The sequence below is a fragment of the Bombina bombina genome, chromosome 2 (genome assembly GCF_027579735.1).
Source record: "Bombina bombina isolate aBomBom1 chromosome 2, aBomBom1.pri, whole genome shotgun sequence".
Classification (NCBI taxonomy): Eukaryota; Metazoa; Chordata; class Amphibia; order Anura; family Bombinatoridae; genus Bombina; species Bombina bombina.
Window position 1 is genome coordinate 651,554,236 of NC_069500.1, and position 22,388 is coordinate 651,576,623.

General features: G+C 39.8%; 1 protein-coding gene across 1 annotated transcript in view; it reads left to right on the forward strand.

The window, feature by feature from the left end:
- Positions 1-22,388, forward strand: part of LOC128647210 (RNA exonuclease 1 homolog) — a 681,669-nt gene that overhangs the window by 434,381 nt on the left and 224,900 nt on the right. Inside the window, exon 17 of the mRNA XM_053699994.1 lies at positions 17,853-17,963. Coding sequence (XP_053555969.1) covers positions 17,853-17,963 — 111 coding nt within the window. The remainder of the gene's footprint in view (positions 1-17,852; positions 17,964-22,388) is intronic.

Consider the following 22,388-nt stretch of genomic DNA (forward strand, 5'->3'; position numbering starts at 1 on the left):
ACATAATGCAATGTCCCAAACAAGTTTGCTAAGGCCGGCTCCCAAACAATTGCTGTCCCACAAGTTCAAGTGTCCTTAAGTTACATAGGAAAATCGGAAAATCAGAAAATATCAAATGCGCCAGCTGACCGGCTTGGGTTCAGAAATGTGAAACCTATTCCTTCACAGTAAAGTTAAAACAAAGTAGTTTATTTAAAACAAAATTAATACATTAAAATATAGCTTCTAGGCACCTTTGGAATACAACAGTTGGTGTTCCTAAGGCAGATAGGTACGAATACGGTTTACATATAGTGGATTATCTTGCATACATTCACATGTTACAATTGACAATAAAACAGTAAAAGGTGCCTTCAAGATGAACAATAAAATTAAGACAAATGGTCCTATAGCAGTGTTACCTGTTGTTATTATGGATAACTTAAATATGGTGACTTAGAAACATCCAGATTAGATAAATAAACAAACTCCCCTGTAGCGGTGCTACCTACTATAGTTTTCTATAGCGGGGCTACTTACTATAGTTATCTAACCAGTTTAGGGTTTATACAATAAAGCTTACGGTATTACAACAATGTTCCCTGCTAGAATTCTTACACAGTTCAAAAACAGGCCAGTTAGGGATAACCCTAATTCGGTTTTGCTCAAAATTGTTTTTACACACAGATATAACCAGAGCAGTACTGTCCCTCTGGAGAAATATTCCTAAACAAGTTGAAAGTGGGCTATGGCCCCAAACTGTATTAATTCCTTTTGTTGCTATTGGCTGAATGAATGGAACTGATCTACTGTACCTCACAAGGATCAGAGACCGTTCTCCGCTAGCGGATTGAAAAGGTGATGTGTGCTGATAATATGTGATACAAATTAGGTAATTCAAATGTTGCTAATTGACAAATCACAAATATTCAAAAATTAGTGATACTAATAAACATAGTGAGACAATAATTCTAACCAAAAAGTTCAGCAGTGAAAAAAGATGTGTAGAGAACAAAACTTCAAAAACACAGATGTCTCCCAAGTGGTAAAGTGTACTTCAAAGGATTCCTCAGATATCACTAGTGACCAGCAGGATCCCAGCCGACAAAAATATATATTAGAAAATTAAAAAAACAGATAATGTAAATAATGTAAATAAGGTAAATACGTTATAGTCAGTGTTAAAGTGTTCCAAGTTTGCGATAATCCCTCTTTCTGTGGTTTACAGTCTGTAGTTTAGCAGTCTATGTGAGGTATTTATTGCCTGTAGCGGGGATTGGGCTTCAGCGTCAATAGACAATTTTCAGCTCCAGCGTCACCCAAGTTTATATTCCTTCTGCCGAAAGAAATAATAATAGTGCAGATGGTTTTTAAAAACAAATGAATGAATTGAAATGCTACTCACCAGTCGACGCGTTTCGGTCAAACATAGACCTTTTTCAAGACTGGTTTACTGTAAATTCCAGGGTCTTTAAATACCCCTTACTCTAATTGCCCGTATCATGATCCCGGAATAGATTTCTTAATAGTTCCGGTTCATTGGGCTTATAGTACTTTTCACATTTGTATAATCATATCTACTCAATAGTATGTACCATTTTCATACAATGTTGTTATATACTACTATATATCATGTTCTATATGATCTTTAGTGATACTTTTACTTTCAGTGTGTAAGCTCCGATATTCTCCTAATCTCATTGGTTCGCGTATTAATCATTTCTGATTGGTTCAAGCGATGGAGGTGTGCACTGTATATCGAACCTTATTGGCTCGCAATTTAGTATGTGTAAAGGGAAAATTTTGAATACAACCCACTTTCTATTATGGTGTATTACTCCTAGAGTGCTATATACTTGTGTCTCCTAATCGGATTCTTACTGTAGAGGAAAGAGACCTATAGTTTACGGCTATCCGATTAGCCTGATTTTATATTGTTTCAATTGGTCACGCACCGGATACGCTGCTGCAGTTATCTGGTGTTTCAATGCTATATTCTTATTTTCTAATCCACTGTGTGCTATAAAAAGAGAACTTGTAATTCAGGGCTGACCAATTAGTCTGGTGGACTGTGATAGGTCCCATTGATGGCACCTTCCTGCCAGGTGTATACAACAGTAGACAGGGACATATATTTGCGGCTATCTGATTGGTTATACATAATTCAGATTCCAGCTTTTCATCGTACTGTGAATTACCTTAATCAGTAATGTTAGACATTTATTTTTCCTTTGCTTAAAAACTTCTACTACCATGGTGGAATTTTAATCCCCATTAGGAGCCCAATGTCATTTTCGGTAATTCAAAAGTTTTTTGTTATGAAGGATCCTTTGTTATAAAAATTTCTTGTTATTAAAAATTTTTGCTATAAAAAATTTGTGTAAAAAAAAAAAACTTTTTCAAAAATAAAACCTAAAGCGCTTACTTTATTTTCCGATTTTCCTTATTATTTAATAATTATCGATTCGTTTTGCTCTGGGGATTCGGTTTACTCCTATATTTTGGAGTGGAGGAGGGAAAGTAAATTTAAATATATATATATCTCTCATAGAGTCATCATGTTATTTTTTCTATATATACTAATATTTGTTCCATTCTTATGGGTGAGACAGTGATTTGTACTGCATACAGCCTCGTCATTCCCTTTAATTCTAATCGTCATTCTATTTTCGATATATATATAAGTGAGACAGTGGTTTGTAAAACTTCCTTATCCACTTTTGTGGACCATAGCATGGTTTGCCAAATTGTGATATTACTTACTTAGAACTTCCATCCTTAAACTTATATGTACGGATATTCTATAGTCTACAAAAATTCTTCCCATATATGTTATTCTTACTCCAGATTCCTTCATAAATTGTCAGTTCTAGATTAATTTATATCTCAGGGGCCTAAATGAGAATGTTATCGGATTCAGTTTGGGGGACTGGATGAATCTAACTGATCTACTTAATATCGCTGAGGTGATCGTGATATAGTGGAAATATTATCAGGAGGTCCTCTAATCTTTCGAGGAGGCCCTCCAATGTTGTCAAAGTTCAGTTGGTGTAGTCAGATATATGATATAAAGTATAGGTTTTCACTTTATAATTGTGATCTCAAAATTAGAGAGGTTTACACGGAGAGAGATAGAGATGCAATCCTCTATATTTTCTAATTCTGTTTTCATAGAATTACAGTTTGTCTTAGTCCTTAACAGGAGAGCGTTCATTAATCGGAAAGGGGATTGATGAATTTCACCCAGCTTCTTATTGGGATATTATGTCTTGTTAGAAAAATAAGACTACCTTTATTTATCTAATAGACGGAATTAGGCTGGTTTGCCATTCCCCTACCAGGCAAAGGGCTATCATTTATTTTGTAGATATCTTCAGAGAGAGGAGTGTTATATATTTTCAGTCAGGAAAGAGGTTCTCATTAGGTTCTTCTCTTATCTCACTGGGTATGTGGATGTCTTTAGAGAGGGAGGGAGGGGGTACCCGTTAAATCCTTTTCTTGTTTCACTGAGTTTGTGGGTGTCTTTAGGGAGAGGGGTGACATTCATTTTCAGATCATTCAAAAGATGTGTGTATGTAATCCATCTTCAGTTGTTATTTAGGAGGTGAGACAAGTCTTCCTTATTATTCAGCCCCCTCGGATATAGGCAATCAAGGGAGAAGATCCATTTGGATTCCTCAATCAATAGCTGCTTCTCATGGTTGCCACCTCTCCAATTTCTTTGCACTTTTCGTATCCCTATATATCTTAATGCTTTAATATCCCCACAATGTTTCTCGGAGAAATGTCTGTATAGGGCCGTCTCTTTGTTGAGCTTCTCAATGCATAGGAGGTGTTCCCGTATTCTGTCCCTCAAAGGCCTAGACGTCTGTCCCACGTATTGGAGGCCACATAGGCATTGTAGTATATATTGGAGTTACAGAGAAAAGCATACACTTGGGTTGCACTCCTAGGTCAAATTCCGAAATAGTTGCAAGTAATAATCACTTAGTTGCTGATCCAAGATTGGAATGTGGGAATAGGAGTAGACACTACATTAAAATATAACTTTTATTGGGTTTTACAATTAAAATAGGAAAACTCATTAAAACCACACTTAAGTACCGACTGTAGTATATAGAAATATAATGAGCGAATTAATGGTTCAGTTAAGCAGTTATACCTGCTTGCATGCAAGCCTATTATACCTATCTACCGTTATACATAACTTGTAAATTACCAGTGGTAGTGATAGGTTGGCTTAACACTCTATAATAATGCGTGTGTGCGAGAATAAAGTAAAGGGTAAGACCACTTTTATTTAGACAGGTAGTGAAACCATGACTGATTGAGTATTATCATATATGAGCTTAATAGATTAGCGTTATGATGGCACGCAATATTGTGACTCAATTGAAATGCCCGTCAGATGTGAGCTGTATGAGCTCAATATTGTTTAGCCGGTAAACACTACTATAGTGTTAACCCAAATCACTGTGAATAGTACAAGGTAAATAAAGTGCCTAGTCAGCTATTTGTGGCGTGGGCTCCAACTAGCTCAGCAGACATTAGCCGTGCGGCGTCTAAGCAAATATAGTCGCAGTCAGAAGTGAATAGCGTAAATTCAGTCGAAACTGAATGGACATAAGTCGTGTAGTGTCTAGATCCAATACCTGTCACCCACTTAGTTCTCATATAGATTACTAGACTTAGTAAGGCAAGTGAAGTGCCGATTAGTAAATTGTAGCATGGGCTCTAATAGAGCTAAATAAATGACAGCCGTGCGGTGTTTAAATGGGTAAGGTATCAGTCAGGTGTGAGTAGCGTGGACTCAGTTGAAACTGAATTATATTAGTCGTGCCGTATCTCGGCCAAACACGTCCTCACACACTCGGTTCTCATGTAAATTATTCACTTCAGCGTATTGGGCTAGGGTCCCATGCATTCACTCTCAAACACACTTATAAATTTATGCAGGATAACTCAGATAACTGAGATTGTAATTTTTGATAAGTCTTAATGAGAGAGTTACTCCATCTAATGACTACAGTAAAAGTTCGGTAGCTTAAGGCTAATCTAAAACACAGGAGCTCCTAGGACTCCTCACCATTGCCCTTGAAAAAGCCACGCTAAGTGGCGAAACATGTTAGGGACGTTAGGGCAATGGTGAGGAGTCCTAGGAGCTCCTGTGTTTTAGATTAGCCTTAAGCTACCGAACTTTTACTGTAGTCATTAGATGGAGTAACTCTCTCATTAAGACTTATCAAAAATTACAATCTCAGTTATCTGAGTTATCCTGCATAAATTTATAAGTGTGTTTGAGAGTGAATGCATGGGACCCTAGCCCAATACGCTGAAGTGAATAATTTACATGAGAACCGAGTGTGTGAGGACGTGTTTGGCCGAGATACGGCACGACTAATATAATTCAGTTTCAACTGAGTCCACGCTACTCACACCTGACTGATACCTTACCCATTTAAACACCGCACGGCTGTCATTTATTTAGCTCTATTAGAGCCCATGCTACAATTTACTAATCGGCACTTCACTTGCCTTACTAAGTCTAGTAATCTATATGAGAACTAAGTGGGTGACAGGTATTGGATCTAGACACTACACGACTTATGTCCATTCAGTTTCGACTGAATTTACGCTATTCACTTCTGACTGCGAGTATATTTGCTTAGACGCCGCACGGCTAATGTCTGCTGAGCTAGTTGGAGCCCACGCCACAAATAGCTGACTAGGCACTTTATTTACCTTGTACTATTCACAGTGATTTGGGTTAACACTATAGTAGTGTTTACCGGCTAAACAATATTGAGCTCATACAGCTCACATCTGACGGGCATTTCAATTGAGTCACAATATTGCGTGCCATCATAACGCTAATCTATTAAGCTCATATATGATAATACTCAATCAGTCATGGTTTCACTACCTGTCTAAATAAAAGTGGTCTTACCCTTTACTTTATTCTCGCACACACGCATTATTATAGAGTGTTAAGCCAACCTATCACTACCACTGGTAATTTACAAGTTATGTATAACGGTAGATAGGTATAATAGGCTTGCATGCAAGCAGGTATAACTGCTTAACTGAACCATTAATTCGCTCATTATATTTCTATATACTACAGTCGGTACTTAAGTGTGGTTTTAATGAGTTTTCCTATTTTAATTGTAAAACCCAATAAAAGTTATATTTTAATGTAGTGTCTACTCCTATTCCCACATTCCAATCTTGGATCAGCAACTAAGTGATTATTACTTGCAACTATTTCGGAATTTGACCTAGGAGTGCAACCCAAGTGTATGCTTTTCTCTGTAACTCCAATACTTATGCTCATACACCATGCACCCACATCTTGCCGTACTTTAGTGGCATAATTGAAGATACAAATAGGTCTATCACACATAGGTAGTGCCATTGGTAACTTTTTTCAAATTGTAGTATATATACTACATTCTTATCCTGACATTGAATCAGATCTTTTATCTTGAATTTTTCCGAGCTATTATGGGATTGGAATTCGGCAGTTTTTATGCCGCTTTTGCATGCCTTACACGTATGACAAGGGAAAAAACCCCTCACTGTTTTTCCAAAAGTGTCTTTCACTTCAGATGGTTTTTTCTTTTGTATGCTTGGAGCGAGTTTACTTTTCAGATTCTTGGTTCTTCTATACACAAATTTTGGTTTTCGTGGTAACCTTTCTCCAAGAATCTCGTCATCCATGAGTATGTTCCAATGTTTGCGAAAGATGTCTTCAATAATTTTACTGTTTTCGCTGTATTCAGTGATTAGTGGCACATCTAGGATTTGGTTGTCACCTATTTTGTCGACCTTGTTCTTATACTTTGTCAACTCCTTCCTCTCAATACCTCTGATTTCTTCTATCTTTTGATCCAGTATTTCCTCCTTATATCCTCTCTCTAGAAATTTGGCTTTTATTGTCTGTGCTTGTTCCTCCCATTTCCGGGGGTCCGAGCAGTTCTTCCTCATCCTCAGGTATTGCCCTTTAGGAATATTACTTTTCCAATTTCTATGATGGCAGCTGGTCTGGTGGACATAGTTGTTACTGTCCACCTTTTTGAAGTATGTTGATGTTTCAATAGCACCTTCCTTCACCTCTATATTCAGATCTAAATATGTTAGCGATGTTTGGCTTAACTCATATGTGAAGTGGAGATTAGCTTCATTCTGGTTCATAACGCTGATGGTGTACTCCAGATCTTCTTGAGACCCCTTCCAGATCAGTATGATGTCATCTATGTAACGGCGATAGAGAACCAGGTCCGCGCTCGCTGGGCATGATTCCCAGAATATTTCTTCCCACTTTGCCATATATAGATTGGCGTAGCTGGGCGCGAACCTGGTCCCCATCGCCGTCCCACATATCTGTCGATAGAACTTGCCATCATTACAAAAATAATTGTGATGTAGAATGTAATAGATGCTATCCAATATGAAATCACATTGTCTTGATGGCATTTGCTCATCTCTCTCCAGATAGAATTTTACAGCTTCCAACCCGTCTTCATGGGGTATACTCGTGTATAAGGCCGTCACATCGCATGTGACTAGAATGAAATTATCTTCCCATTCAATATCTTCCAGGAGATTTAGTATTTGGGTGGAATCCCTCAAATAGGATGGGCGTTCTTTTACATATTTTTGTAAATGGCTGTCCACATATTCGGACAAATTGCTACTCAAGGACCCTATCCCCGATATGATAGGTCTTCCGGGGGGGTTTTCAAGGTCTTTGTGTATTTTCGGAAGATGATATATTATTGGAGTCCTTGGGAATTGTACATTAATATAATTGTACTCTCTATCGTTCAGAATGTTGTCTTCTCTTGCTTCTTTAAGGAGATCCGACAATTTCCTTTTGTATATACTGGTGGGATTCTCTTTCAGTTTTTGATATGTGTTCTCGTCTCCCAGGATCCTCTCCGTCTCTTTGTTATACTTCATTCTGTCCATCACCACAATTCCACCGCCCTTATCCGCGGGCTTGATGGTGAGATTTTGGTTCTGTTCCAATTGTTTTATTATTCTGAATTGCTTTCCAGATAGGTTTTTCTTTCTCAGACCTAGCTTCTTTGGATCAAGATCTTGTATTTCCCGGCATACCACTGTCTCAAATGTTTCCAGTGTTGTCCCCTTGTGACTTAAGGGGTAAAAGGTCGACTTCGGTTTTAAATCCGTGTGTTTATAACCGTCATCTTGCGACATCGAGTTATATTCCTTACATCCGGTACCTATCCTCTCGAGAGGAGATTTCAGAAAGAATCTTTTCAAAGTTAACTTTCTGATGAACTCTTTAGTGTTCACAAAAGTAGTGAACTTATCTAGACTTCTAGAAGGTGCAAATGACAAGCCTAGTTTTAGGATGGATTTCTCCTCCTTATTCAATTGATAAGAGCTTAGATTGAATATCCCCTCGTCAGTCGTTTCCTCTTCTACTTCATCATGTATTTTGTTTTCCTTCTTTTTTATTTTGGTACCTCCCCTTTTCCCTCTGTGGGTTTTGTTTTTGCCCTGGATATGGGTTGATTCCCTTTCCCTTCTTTGTGATTTAGATGGTTCATTTCTAAAAAAGATGAGGAAGAGTGGGGTACTTGTACAGTCCACCAGACTAATTGGTCAGCCCTGAATTACAAGTTCTCTTTTTATAGCACACAGTGGATTAGAAAATAAGAATATAGCATTGAAACACCAGATAACTGCAGCAGCGTATCCGGTGCGTGACCAATTGAAACAACATTAAATCAGGCTAATCGGATAGCCGTAAACTATAGGTCTCTTTCCTCTACAGTAAGAATCCGATTAGGAGACACAAGTATATAGCACTCTAGGAGTAATACACCATAATAGAAAGTGGGTTGAATTCAAAATTTTCCCTTTACACATACTAAATTGCGAGCCAATAAGGTTCGATATACAGTGCACACCTCCATCGTTTGAACCAATCAGAAAGGATTAATACGCGAACCAATGAGATTAGGAGAATATCGGAGCTAACACACTGAAAGTAAAAGTATCACTAAAGATCATATATAACATGATATATAGTAGTATATAACAACATTGTATGAAAATGGTACATACTATTGAGTAGATATGTTTATACAAATGTGAAAAGTACTATAAGCCCAATGAACCGGAACTATTAAGAAATCTATTCCGGGATCATGATACGGGCAATTAGAGTAAGGGGTATTTAAAGACCCTGGAATTTACAGTAAACCAGTCTTGAAAAAGGTCTATGTTTGACCGAAACGCGTCGACTGGTGAGTAGCATTTCAATTCATTCATTTGTTTTTAAAAACCATCTGCACTATTATTATTTCTTTCGGCAGAAGGAATATAAACTCGGGTGACGCTGGAGCTGAAAATTGTCTATTGACGCTGAAGCCCAATCCCCGCTACAGGCAATAAATACCTCACATAGACTGCTAAACTACAGACTGTAAACCACAGAAAGAGGGATTATCGCAAACTTGGAGCACTTTAACACTGACTATAACGTATTTACCTTATTTACATTATCTGTTTTTTTAATTTTCTAATATATATTTTTGTCGGCTGGGATCCTGCTGGTCACTAGTGATATCTGAGGAATCCTTTGAAGTACACTTTACCACTTGGGAGACATCTGTGTTTTTGAAGTTTTGTTCTCTACACATCTTTTTTCACTGCTGAACTTTTTGGTTAGAATTATTGTCTCACTATCTTTATTAGTATCACTAATTTTTGAATATTTGTGATTTGTCAATTAGCAACATTTGAATTACCTAATTTGTATCACGTATTATCAGCACACATCACCTTTTCAATCCGCTAGCGGAGAACGGTCTCTGATCCTTGTGAGGTACAGTAGATCAGTTCCATTCATTCAGCCAATAGCAACAAAAGGAATTAATACAGTTTGGGGCCATAGCCCACTTTCAACTTGTTTAGGAATATTTCTCCAGAGGGACAGTACTGCTCTGGTTATATCTGTGTGTAAAAACAATTTTGAGCAAAACCGAATTAGGGTTATCCCTAACCGGCCTGTTTTTGAACTGTGTAAGAATTCTAGCAGGGAACATTGTTGTAATACCGTAAGCTTTATTGTATAAACCCTAAACTGGTTAGATAACTATAGTAAGTAGCCCCGCTATAGAAAACTATAGTAGGTAGCACCGCTACAGGGGAGTTTGTTTATTTATCTAATCTGGATGTTTCTAAGTCACCATATTTAAGTTATCCATAATAACAACAGGTAACACTGCTATAGGACCATTTGTCTTAATTTTATTGTTCATCTTGAAGGCACCTTTTACTGTTTTATTGTTAATTGTAACATGTGAATGTATGCAAGATAATCCACTATATGTAAACCGTATTCGTACCTATCTGCCTTGGGAACACCAACTGTTGTATTCCAAAGGTGCCTAGAAGCTATATTTTAATGTATTAATATTGTTTTAAATAAACTACTTTATTTTAACTTTACTGTGTAGGAATAGGTTTCACATTTCTGAACCCAAGCCGGTCAGCTGGCGCTTTGATATTTTCTGATTTTCCGATTTTCCTTAAACGATTCTGACCACTAGGGGTCACCCATCAGAGCTAAGGGTTCATTTAGTAGTAGGCGCTAAGTGATTTCTTCTAATTTCCTTAAGTTACATAGCCACACTGCCGCTCTGCTGCTGGGGAGGGAGACTGTCTCCTCCCCCGGGAAGGGGTTCTGCCGCTGGGGAGAGTTATCGACATCCATTTCTCCCTGCAAGGGGTTCTGTGTAAGGGGAGGGAGGACGACTACCTCCACTCCCAGGGGATGGCTCTGCTGCTGGGGAAAGAAACAGACTGTCTCCTCTCCCTGTACCTGGCTCTGCCGCTGGGGAGAGAGACCATCTGTCTCCTCTCCCAGGAAGGGGTTCTGCGTAAGGGGAGGGAGAACAACTACCTCCTTTCCCTGGGGATGGCTTTGCCGCTGTGGAGAGAGACCGGTTGTCTCCTCTCCTTGTACCTGACTCTGCCGCTGGGGAGAGAGACCAACTGTCTCCTCTCCTGGGTAGGGGTTCTGCCGCTGGGGAGAGTTATCAGCATCCGTTTCTCCCTGCAAGTGGTTCTGTGTAAGGGGAGGGAGGACGACTACCTCCGCTCCCAGGGGATGGCTCTGCCGCTGGGGAGAGTTATCGGCATCCGTTTCTCCCTGCAAAGAGGTTCTGTGTAAGGGGAGGGAGGACGACTACCTCCGCTCCCAGGGGATGGCTCTGCCGCTGGGGAGAGAGACCGACTGTCTCCTCTCCCAGGAAGGGGTTCTGCTTACAGGGAGGTAGGACGACTACCTCCCCCCCAGGGGAGGGCTCTGCCTCTGGGGAGAGAGACTGACTGTCTCCTCTCCCAGCTCCTGGCTCTGCCGCTGGGGAGAGAGACAGACTGTCTCCTCTCCCAGGAAGGGGTTCTGCCGCTGGGGAGAGTTATCGACATCAGTCTCTCCCTCCAAGGGGTTCTGTGTAAGGGGGGGGAGGACGACTGCCTCCTCTCCCTGGTTTCCTGGAGCTGTTGCAGGTGCTGGGCAGAGGTCGGCGGCTCTCTGCCCTGTTGCCAGCGCTTCTGCTAGGGTGGCCCCCTTGTTTAAGACCATAAGCTTGGAGCCAGACTGTTGATCGGGATCCAGCAGCCCTGGTTCCCTTTTTCTTTGTTGCCACCCCTCCATGGTCGAGCTCCATGAATCCCAGAGGGCTGCACCCCAAATCTGTATACCCTTGGCATGCTGCTTAACGAGATCTAGCAGCCTCTTGTATTCCTTGACCAGTGCCTCTTCCTGGTGAATTATAAAATCCAGATCGTCTAGCAGCCAGGATTCCTTCAAGAGATCCAGCAGTTCCTCTTGGAGCCCAGAGATATCCTCCAGACCCTGGTCCATCTCGCTCCCAAACTGTGGGTCCTCTGTCCTTTTTATAAATAGCAATCCAGGGCGCCCAAAGCCCTCTGTGGGGAAGCCATCCTCAAGCCATGGCTGCGCTTGCATAGCGAGCCATTGGAGGGCCCGATAGCCGTCCTCCACCCACATCTCTTCCTGGATCATTCTATGTAGAACAGATAGCCATTCCTTCTTTGGCTGTTTTCCCAGAAAAGGCACTTTCACGGTCCCCCGAACCCGGAACCTTGTGTCATTCGAGGGGAGGACCTTTCCATTGTCCCGCTCCTGTTGAAGAGCATCCCACCAGAGATCCCGGTGGATCAGGTCACTCTGTTCCAGCACGTCCTGTTGGTAAATAGGACCGTCCAGCTGGGCCAGCACTTCCTGTACTCTCCTTAGAAATTCGACTTCCATAGTTACCGGCTACTGTGGCCCTTCTCCATCAGCTGGAATTATGTGGAAGAAGCAGATCCCACCACTGCCAGCCAATGTGACGGATAACTCAACTACCCCGACTGGGTAGTTCCGCCAAACGGGTCCTGCTTCCTCCCTGGCGACTGCAGCTATGTAGCTGGCAAGTGACCACAGCCTGTAGCCACCCCTGATGCCCGACAGCACCAGTACTCAGGTTCCCACCCTGTGGCAGACTCCGGCTACCCAGACTAGGTAGCTCTGCCAGAGGGTCCTTCCTCTGCCTGGAACAGGCTGCTATGTAGCCCAGGAAAGTGATTTTAGCAGGAGCCCACTCTAATAACTAGTCATACTAGTATTCAGGTAAACAGGAACTGATTTTATTGAAAACACACACTCCTTTTATACACACAGCTCATCTTGATAAGACCCTGGACAATCCCACAATTTTCCCGCCCCTCCAGACGGACCGGCACCTCCATAGCAGCCACAGTCCCAAGACACAGGGGTGGCGGTTTCGGGGTGATCCCGGTGGAGCGGCGGCACTTCCAGGGTGTCATTTTAAAGCTCTCTGTCCCCAGATGCCACAGTCCAAAAATCAGCATGATTAGTTACTGGAGACCGGAGTTAGTTCGTTGAAGTTATGGGGTTAGAGGTGTCCAAAAACCCCTGGGTCCCAAAAGAGCTCCCCTCAGATAATTCCCCCAGCTCTTGTCCTCTCTAGGGGCTACCAATCCCCAAAAGAGCGGAGCTCTGGGACAAAGGGCTGCTGGAGCGACCAGGGGTAAAATTAGCGCGGGTGTACTGCTGTCCTGTGGCCGACCGTGAGTTCCAGGAGCCCGACCAGCCTGAGATGGGTTAGGCGGGTGTCCGTTGTGAGGCGGCCGACCGGGAGTTCCAGGAACCCGGCCAGCCTAGGAGGGTTTTCCTGGTCATACACCAGCTCTTCTCTAAACAAGTTTTGAACACAAAACCATGCAAACAAAATCTTCCAGAGATCGTAGTAGCTCTGAGGGGTCCAAAACCACTGAGAAACAGGGGTGAGGTAGTAGGGGGGTGGGGGGGGTAGCCTTAGCTGTCTGGTATCTGTGACAAATAGCGCGATTGGGAGCGCTGTAATTAGACAGCGTGCCCGCAATGCGCTTAGGAGAAAAAAACAGACTCGCTCAGTAGAGCCAGGATCGGCGTTCTGTTTTCGTAGTAAAATATCTCTCTAACCCTTTGCTTTAGATAGCTAGCACTAAGCTAATGTTATATAATTTTGCACTATGTGCAGAATTATATAACATTATTTGCTAGGTTTACTGCCCCTTTAATCTTGACCAAAAATTTGATTAGGATATATAGCAATCTTTTTGTGAAACAAGTCAGAGCTTAGATCTGAACCTTTAAGGAACTTGCGGATAAACACTTATCCAAACCATCCTGAAGCAATTGAAGAATTCTTGGAATCTTAAGTGTACCAGCTGAATCCATGTTCCACACACAAGGAAATTAAGTCTTCCAAACCTTGTGATACATTTTCCTGGTCTCAGGTTTACGGGCCTGAACCAAAGTTGACAGTCGTAAGAACCTCTCTGCCTCAAAACCAAGCGTTCAATTTCTAAGCTATCAAGTTTAGAAATCTTAGATCCTGATGGAAAAATAGACCTTGAGACAGAATGTCATGCCGCAGAGGAAGAGGCCACAGAGAACTAGACATTGGCACAAGATCTGAAAACCAAATCCTGTGAGGCCAGGCTGGAGCAATCACGATTACTGATGATACCTCCTGCTTGATTATATTACCCTTGTTAACAGAACAAGAGGAGGAAAAATGTAAGCCAGATAAAACAGCCTAGGAGCTACTAGAGCGTCCACATCCTCCGCCTGAGGATCCCTCACAAAGTATCTGTGTAACTAGTTGTTCAGGCTAGAAGTCGTATGCTCTACTTCTTGAAGACCCCACAGGTCTACAATATGACCGAAGACTTCCAGAGGAAGGGACAGTCTGCTTACCAATTACTCACCCCTGGAATCTGAAATAAAGAAATGTATATAGGAATTGCTTTGCTCAAGTCAGAATTTGGGAAGCCTCCATCACCAGGGAACTGTGAGTTCCCCCTTCATTGATGTAAGCGACTGCTGTTACATTGTCTGACTGGAAACGAGTCCTTTGCAATGGGGTTTGAATGCTTAGGACATTTTGAGGTAAAATATCTTTCTTTTTTACATAGAGATGTTCAGGTGATATTTTCTAGTCAGCTTTTTTCAGCTATGTTGCATCACTTTCAAGTGTTCCAACATTTGGGTATCATGGCCCTTTAAACAAAAAGAGAAAGATTTAGTTTCCTCATCAGAGACTTGACTCTTGACTGATCATATGAAAACACTTCCCTCAGACTATAAATAGAACCAACAGGGCCTGGAACATTTAGCTAAACAAACTAAGGCTTACTCAGATCAGATAAGCTAGTAGAGGGATTATCCGAAACCACCTTTGTATGCTTACTTGGAGGGGGGTATGGCTGCCAACATCTCAGATATACTAAAGTGTACAATACTTCAAATATACTAGTGTGTACAAAAGCTGAGGACAGATAACCTTAGAAGCAAGAGCAGCATTAAACTGATTTAGAATGTATAAGACCTGAATAAGATCTGTACATGATTTGCAAAACGGAGTGGGGATTGCGTAAACCAACTTGCAAAAATGCACTTTAGCCGCCAATCAGCAGTGCTACCCATGTTCTAAACCATAAATTGGCTGACTCCTAAGCTTACATTCCTGCTTATCAAATAAAGATACAGAGAGAAGAAAAATTAATGGGAGTTAAAAAGAAAGTTGCTTAAAATGGCATGCTCTATCTGAATCATGAAAGAAAAAAAAATTGGGTTTCATATCCCTTTAACCCCTTAACGACCAACGACGTACAGGGTACATCCTACAAAAAAATGTCCTTAACGACGTTGGTGTCTTCAAGTGGTGGAAGCGATCCTGATCGCTTCCAGCCACTTTCATGTTATTGCAGTGATGCATCGATATTGAGGCATCCTGCAAAAAAAATTTTTAGCCATCCAATGCAGAGAGAGCCACATTGTGGCCCTCTCTGCATCAGACATCGATGGCCATGATCGTTGGTGGGTGGGAGACGTTGCAGGGAGGCGGGTGGGTGGCCATCGATGAGAAGTTCATCGCAGGGGGGGGCGCGCGCATGGGGGGGACTCACGGGGCGCTTGCACAGGGGCGGAAGCAGGGGGGAAGCTACACTATGGGACAATGTATATGTAGCTGAGGGTGAGGAAGGGGTTATCTAAGTGATCTTGGAGGGAGTGGGGGGGTTGGCTATTGAGGGGGGCAGCTACACTACAGAAAAAAATTATTTATGGCAAACGGGGTACTGGCAGACAGCTGCCAGTACCCAAGATGGTGCACAATTAGCTAGAGGGGAAGATTTAGAGAGATGTTTGGGGGGGGGGGGGATCAGGGAGGTTGGGGTCTAAGGGGGATCCTACACAGCAGAATATGTTGGGGTTTTGAAAAAAAAAATTAGATACCTTTTATTTTAGTACTGGCAGACTTCCTGCCAGTACTTAAGATGGCTGGGGCAATTGTGGGGTGGGCGAGGGAAGAGAGCTCTTTGGGAGGGTTCAGGGGGTGGGGATGTGTCAGGTGGGAGACTGATCTCTACACTAAAGCTAAAATTAACCCTACAAGCTACCTAACCAAACCCTTCAATGCTGGGCAAAATAAGTGTGGTGTGCAGCGGTATTTAGCGGCCTAATTGCCAAAAAGCAATGCCAAAGCCATATATGTCTGCTATTTCTGAACAAATGGGATCTCAGAGAAGCATTTACAATCATTTGTGCCATAATTGCACAAGCTGTTTGTAAATAATTTCAGTGAGAAACCTAAAATTGTGAAAAATGTAATGTTTTGTTTTTTTTGTTTTTGTTTTTTCTAATTTGATTGCATTTGGTGGTGAAATGGTGGCATGAAATATACCAAAATGGGCCTAGATTAATTCTTTAGGTTGTCTTCTAAAAATAAATATATATATATATATATATATATATATATATATGTCAAGGGATATTCAGGGATTCCAGACCAATATCAGTGTTCTAATGTAACTATCGCTAATTTTGAAAAAAAGTGGTTTGGAAATAGCAAAGTGCTATTTGTATTTATTGCCCTATAACTTGCAAAGAACATGTAAACATTGGGTATTTCTAAACTCAGGACAAAATTTAGAAACTATTTAGCATGGGTGTTTTTTGGTGGTTGTAGATGAGTAACAGATTTTGGGGGTCAAAGTTAGAAAAAGTGTGTGTTTTTCCATTTTTTACTCATATTTTATAAAAAAATGTTATAGTAAATTATAAGATATGATGAAAATAATGGTATCTTTAGAAAGTCCATTTAATGGCGAGAAAAACGGTATATAATATGTGTGGGTACAGTAAATGAGTAAGAGGAAAATAACAGCTAAACTCAAACACTGTAAAAATACCCTTGGTCCCAAACGGTCAGAAATAGAAAAGTGCTGTGGTCCTTAAGGGGTTAAAGAGGATGGAAGCACACAAGTTAATCATATTAAATATTGTTTAACAGTATTGTAAAATGCTTTTTAACATTTATTTTATATACATACCTTTTATCCGCGGCATCTTTTATTGCTGATAGTTTATTTAAAGTTTAAAACCAATTTAAAAATTGGCTTTAATGTTCCTTTAAGGAAATACATTTTAAATTGTATTATGTAATTTAAATGCTAGTGTTCAAAACGTCAGATTATATAAAATGTTCATTTCCCTCTCCAAATCTCTCTGAATTTTATTTTATAGAACGTTCATTAAAACTGTTCTGTTGGCTGACTTTGTCTAGCATACAATGGTCTCGTTTAGGAACCATGCAAATATGGTTCTTTATGCATTTAATTATGTACACTTTGATTTTAAAAGTGAAGATAATATATATTGTAGCAAATGAAAATTATCCTCTAATTTACGAAAGCTTCTAAATTAGAATATGTATAATGCAACGGGTCTATGTAAGGACATAAAGAAGCATCATAGATAGTTTTGCTGTAGGATAATTTTGTAGAATTGTCTGTGCCAGAAGAGTTGCATGCTTCTAAAAATGTTTTACAGTAAATATAGATTGTGGTAGGCTTAACTTCTCATGATTTTGTTAGTCTTATATACCTGTAATCTTCAATTACTTGCTGACACTGGTATCTGATATGTAATGATTTTTTTTATTTATAACAAATAACATTCTACTTGCAAAAGCTACAACTTCTTGAAAGCTCTGAGTCCATTTTGTGACATGAGACCACTAGAAACTGCAGCACAGAATTAGCAGACCTAGATATTCACAAAGGAGAAATTAGAAAATAAATGTAAATACAATTCCTAAAAAAGCTTTTATCCAAAAAGGTTAACAGCATTTATGGATAAATATGCCACAGTACAAGTCAGGTGGGTCAAACTAGTTGATTCCTCTTTTAAAAGTTTGTTTTGCAAATATATTCATATTTCTAAATGGTTTTTTTTTTTTTTTTTTTTTCTGTAGCTTCATGTTTATGATAGCCAAAAAGAAAATCTGGATGGCTTTATAAAGACATTCCTAAAACTTCAAACATCAGACGGAAATCCTGGGGCTTTTTCTCTTGATTGTAAAACGGTGTGTATAGTCAAGATGGTAAACTATTTTATCGTGATGGTAAATGTATTCAGTCTACATAACCTATTTCATAAGATCTTTGTATTATAACTAAAATTGCGAAGTTTTTTTTATTCTTTTTGTGACGTAGAGAACAGTCCCACCCGTTCTCTACATGGGGGCGTGCTCCTGAACTTCCAAAAAGGAATATCATCATGGTAATAAAAAAAATAACATAACGTGTGTGTGTGTATATATATATATATATATATATATATATATTTCATATAGGTGGCGAGACAAATCCACAGAAGGAGGCAGCACCTTGCAATATAAAAATATCTTTATTTCCACATACTGGAATAAAACAGTGACGTTTCGGGTATAGAACCCTTAATCATACAAAGCTAAAACACACTGTTCAATCCTTATAAAGGCCTACCTGTACACAGGTGTTCAATTAACACCTCTTAACAGCTCCACCTAGTGGTTACTCATTTGATTACATCAATATTAGAACTTTACATTCTTGTTTCACCTTGGTGCAAGATAGAATTAAAATCAATACAAAAATATATATATACATAGCATTGACTTAAACAGATATTGATATTGCTGTAGCTTCATCATAACAAACTGTTGTGAAACAAATTGTTGAAAAACAAATGCAGCAGTTTTAACACTTTTTTAACTACATGACTACAAAAATAAAGTGTAATCTAATTCTTTATTTAAACCCAAGGGTTGCATTGCATTGAGTTTATATATCCAAAATGCCTCTTTCTTTTTAAGCATTAACTCTCTATTACCCCCCCCCCCCCCCGGTCTAGGAGGTGGCACTGCATCAATGATTTGAAAACTAACCTGACTAATGTTATGACCACATTGAATAAAATGCCCTGACACTGGTGCCTCTAAATTTCCACATCTGATATTGCTTTTATGTTGTACTATCCTATCACGGACACGACTGGTCGTCTCGCCAATGTAAATTTTTCCACATGGGCATTTTATGAGATAGATAGCAAAAGTAGTATCACATGTGTAAAAACCTTTTATTAGAAATGTTCTGCCAGTGAGAGGATGTACATAATGGGGGCCTTTAATCATCGAATTGCAGTTGCAACATCCCTAACAGGGATAACAACCATGATTTTTATCAGATATATAACTTTGATGTTTTTTATTTGCACTTCCAATATCTATATGTATAAGCTCATCTCTGAGGTTTCTCCTCCTTCTATAGGCAGGCATAGGGGGTAATGCAAATTCAGCAACGCCTGGATGGCAACCCTGTAGGATACGCCAGTGTTTTTTTAGAACACTCATAATCTCACTACCATGGTTGTGATCCATAACTACTACCATTCGTTTATCCTCCTTTTTTGGAGTTGGATCTTTTCTAGATTGAACCTTAGTTAATTCATTCTGAACCAGCGCTACAGGGTAACCTCTGTCCTCAAATTTTTTTGCCATATTGTGTAAACTTTCATGTAGTCTATCTTTTTCTGATACAATACGTTGTACCCTTAGGAACTGACTTCTAGGTAATGACCTAACTGTACTTCTGGGGTGAAAGCTCTGATAATATAGCAGGCCATTCTTATCAGTAGGTTTAACATATAGATCTGTACAGACCATACCATCCCTAAGATATACAGTGGTATCTAAAAAATCAACCTGAACTTCACTTGCAGTGAGGCAAAATTTAATAGAATCAGTGCTGCAATTGAGTTCAGCGACAAATTCCTCCAGGGTTCCAATGTCGCCACACCACACACCGAATACATCATCTATATACCGCCACCAGGCCACTGCATATTGCAGGAATAATGCATTCTCGTATAGGTGGCGAGAGTTCACAAGCTAGTTACTGATGGGATATACATTCCTACAAGGAGGGTGCAAAGTTTCCCAAACCTCACATGCCTATAAAATACACCTCCCACCTCACTCATACATCAGTTTTAAAAACTTTGCCTCCTTAGGAGGTGGTGAAGCATGATGTTATTGATTTCTTCAGTGAAAGGCGCTTCTAAGCATATTGAAGCCCAGTTTCTCTCTAAGTGCAGTGTTTGTCTGAGGGATGTGAAGGGAGTATTGCCTGAAACCATGTTTTCGCCTATGGGAAAGCTTTCATAAGGCTCTCTGTAAATTGGTCGCAGGGATTTATCTGTTGCCTCCCTTTATAGATCTACAATATACTCTTGTACCATTACCTCTGCTGATATGTTTCAATACTGGTTTGGCTGTCTACTATATGTGGATGGGTGTCTTACACAGTAAGTATTTACTTTTATTATATAAGACACTCTCAGCTATGGATTGGGCACTTTTTAAGTAAAGTTGTTATATATTGTTTATATACATGCCTTGAGTCAGTAATTCAGTGCTCTTTTTAGCGACTTTTTTTGTGGCTTAATATTTGTCAAGGTTGGTAGTCTGTGAAACATACAGTTTTTTTTTTTGGAGCTAGTAATTTATTTATAAATTAGGATGCTAAGTATTATGTTAGTCTCGTGGAATGGTGATAATCCCATTTTATGCAGCTATAATAGAAGTATCCATTAGGCTTTATTTGGGTACATTTTGTTTTTTTGTATATACAATCAAAATTCTTACCTGCTTTTTAGAGTGATAGGTGTATTAGAAATCCACTACAGCTTTGCATGTCGCGCGCGCAATGATGCTATGTCATAGCGTGACGTGTCATCATTTTGCACATTTTTTTGGCGCCAAAAAATTCCTGCCAAATTTGCTGTTTATAAGCTCCGCCACCAGCTCATATAGTGTTCTCAGAAAACACTGATTTCATGCAGCATTTTATGAATTTTTTTTTTTTTTTTATAATTTTCGCTGTTTCCCATTCTCTCAAGCCTGTTATATATATCTCAAACTGAACCTGCCTCTGATATTACCATAGGATTTGAGCTGCCTGAACACGTATCTACCAAAGCTAAGTGTGTTGTAATAAAGCTGATCTAAATTCTTCAGCTCAATTATGTGGCTCTTGTTTTGGCAAATTGTTAAATGCTGATAATATATCTGAGTACAAATACCCCCACTGTTATTCCATCTGTACATAGCATTACTACAGAAATGAAAGATGTTATTTCTGCTGCTGCAGCTATAGAGAGGGCAATGGCTGCTATTCTGCTTTCAAATAAATGTAAAAGGGTTTCCTAAACCTAGTGAATAAAGTTCTGACCTTCAGCATACTGATGTATCCTCTACTGATGGGTTTTCCCTCTGATTCAGAGGATGCCACGTCAGAAGCAGATATAGACAAATCTTCTTTCCTAAAATATGGAGATTGCACAACATCATTCAAATACTAGTGGGAATATCACTCCTGGCCAGCAAGAGGAGGCAAAGAGCACCACAGCAAAGCTGTTAAATTTCACTCCCCTACCCATAATCTCCAGACATTCTCTTTACATCTGTCAATGGAGGTGGTGAAGTTTGGTGTCTGAAGAAATTAATTCCTTTTTTGGATACTTTTCCATGCAAGCAAAGATCTGGGTTTAGACAAGTCCATGTTAATCTCTTCCGTAGAGTAGCGGTGGCTTTTAGGCAGCTTGGAAGTTGTGAGGTTGTGCTTACAGATGGCTAGATTACGACTTTTTGCGTTAGTCTATGCGGTGCTAACTAGCAGTTATCTCTCACCGCTCACTTACCTGCAGAGCTGGTATTACGGGTTTTTACAAACCCGTCGTTAAGACAAGAAGTTAGCATTGAGCAAAATTTTGCTCATTACCGCACTCCAATACCAGCACTGCTCAAGTCAGCGGTGAGCTGGTCGTACGTGCTCATGCACGATTTCCCCATAGGAATCAACGGGGAGAGCCTACTGAGTAAAAGTCTAACACCTGCAAAAAAGCAGCGTAAAACTCACTAACGCAGCCCCATTGATTCCTATGGGGAAATAAAATTTATGTCTACACCTAACACCCTAATATGAACCCCGAGTCTAAACACCCCTAATCTTACACTTATTAACCCTAATCTGCCGCCCCCGACATCTGCATTATATTTATTAACCCCTAGTCTGCCGCTCAGGACACCGCCGCCACCTACATTATACTTATGAACCCCTAATCTGCTGCCCCCAACATCGCCGCCACCTACGTTATATTTATTAAACCCTAAAGCCCCCTAACTTAAATATTATTTAAATAAAATTACTATAATTAACTACATTATTCCTATTTAAAACTAAATACTTAACTATAAAATAAACCCTAAGCTAGGTACAATATAACTAATAGTTACATTGTAGCTAGCTTAGGGTTTATTTTTATTTTACAGGCAAGTTTGTATTTATTTTAACTAGGTAGAATAGTTATTAAATAGTTATTAACTATTTAATAACTAACCAAGTCTGTTTGTCCCCGTTTAGGAGCAAACAAACCCCTGTGTGGCTACCCGATGAAGATTAATCTGTAT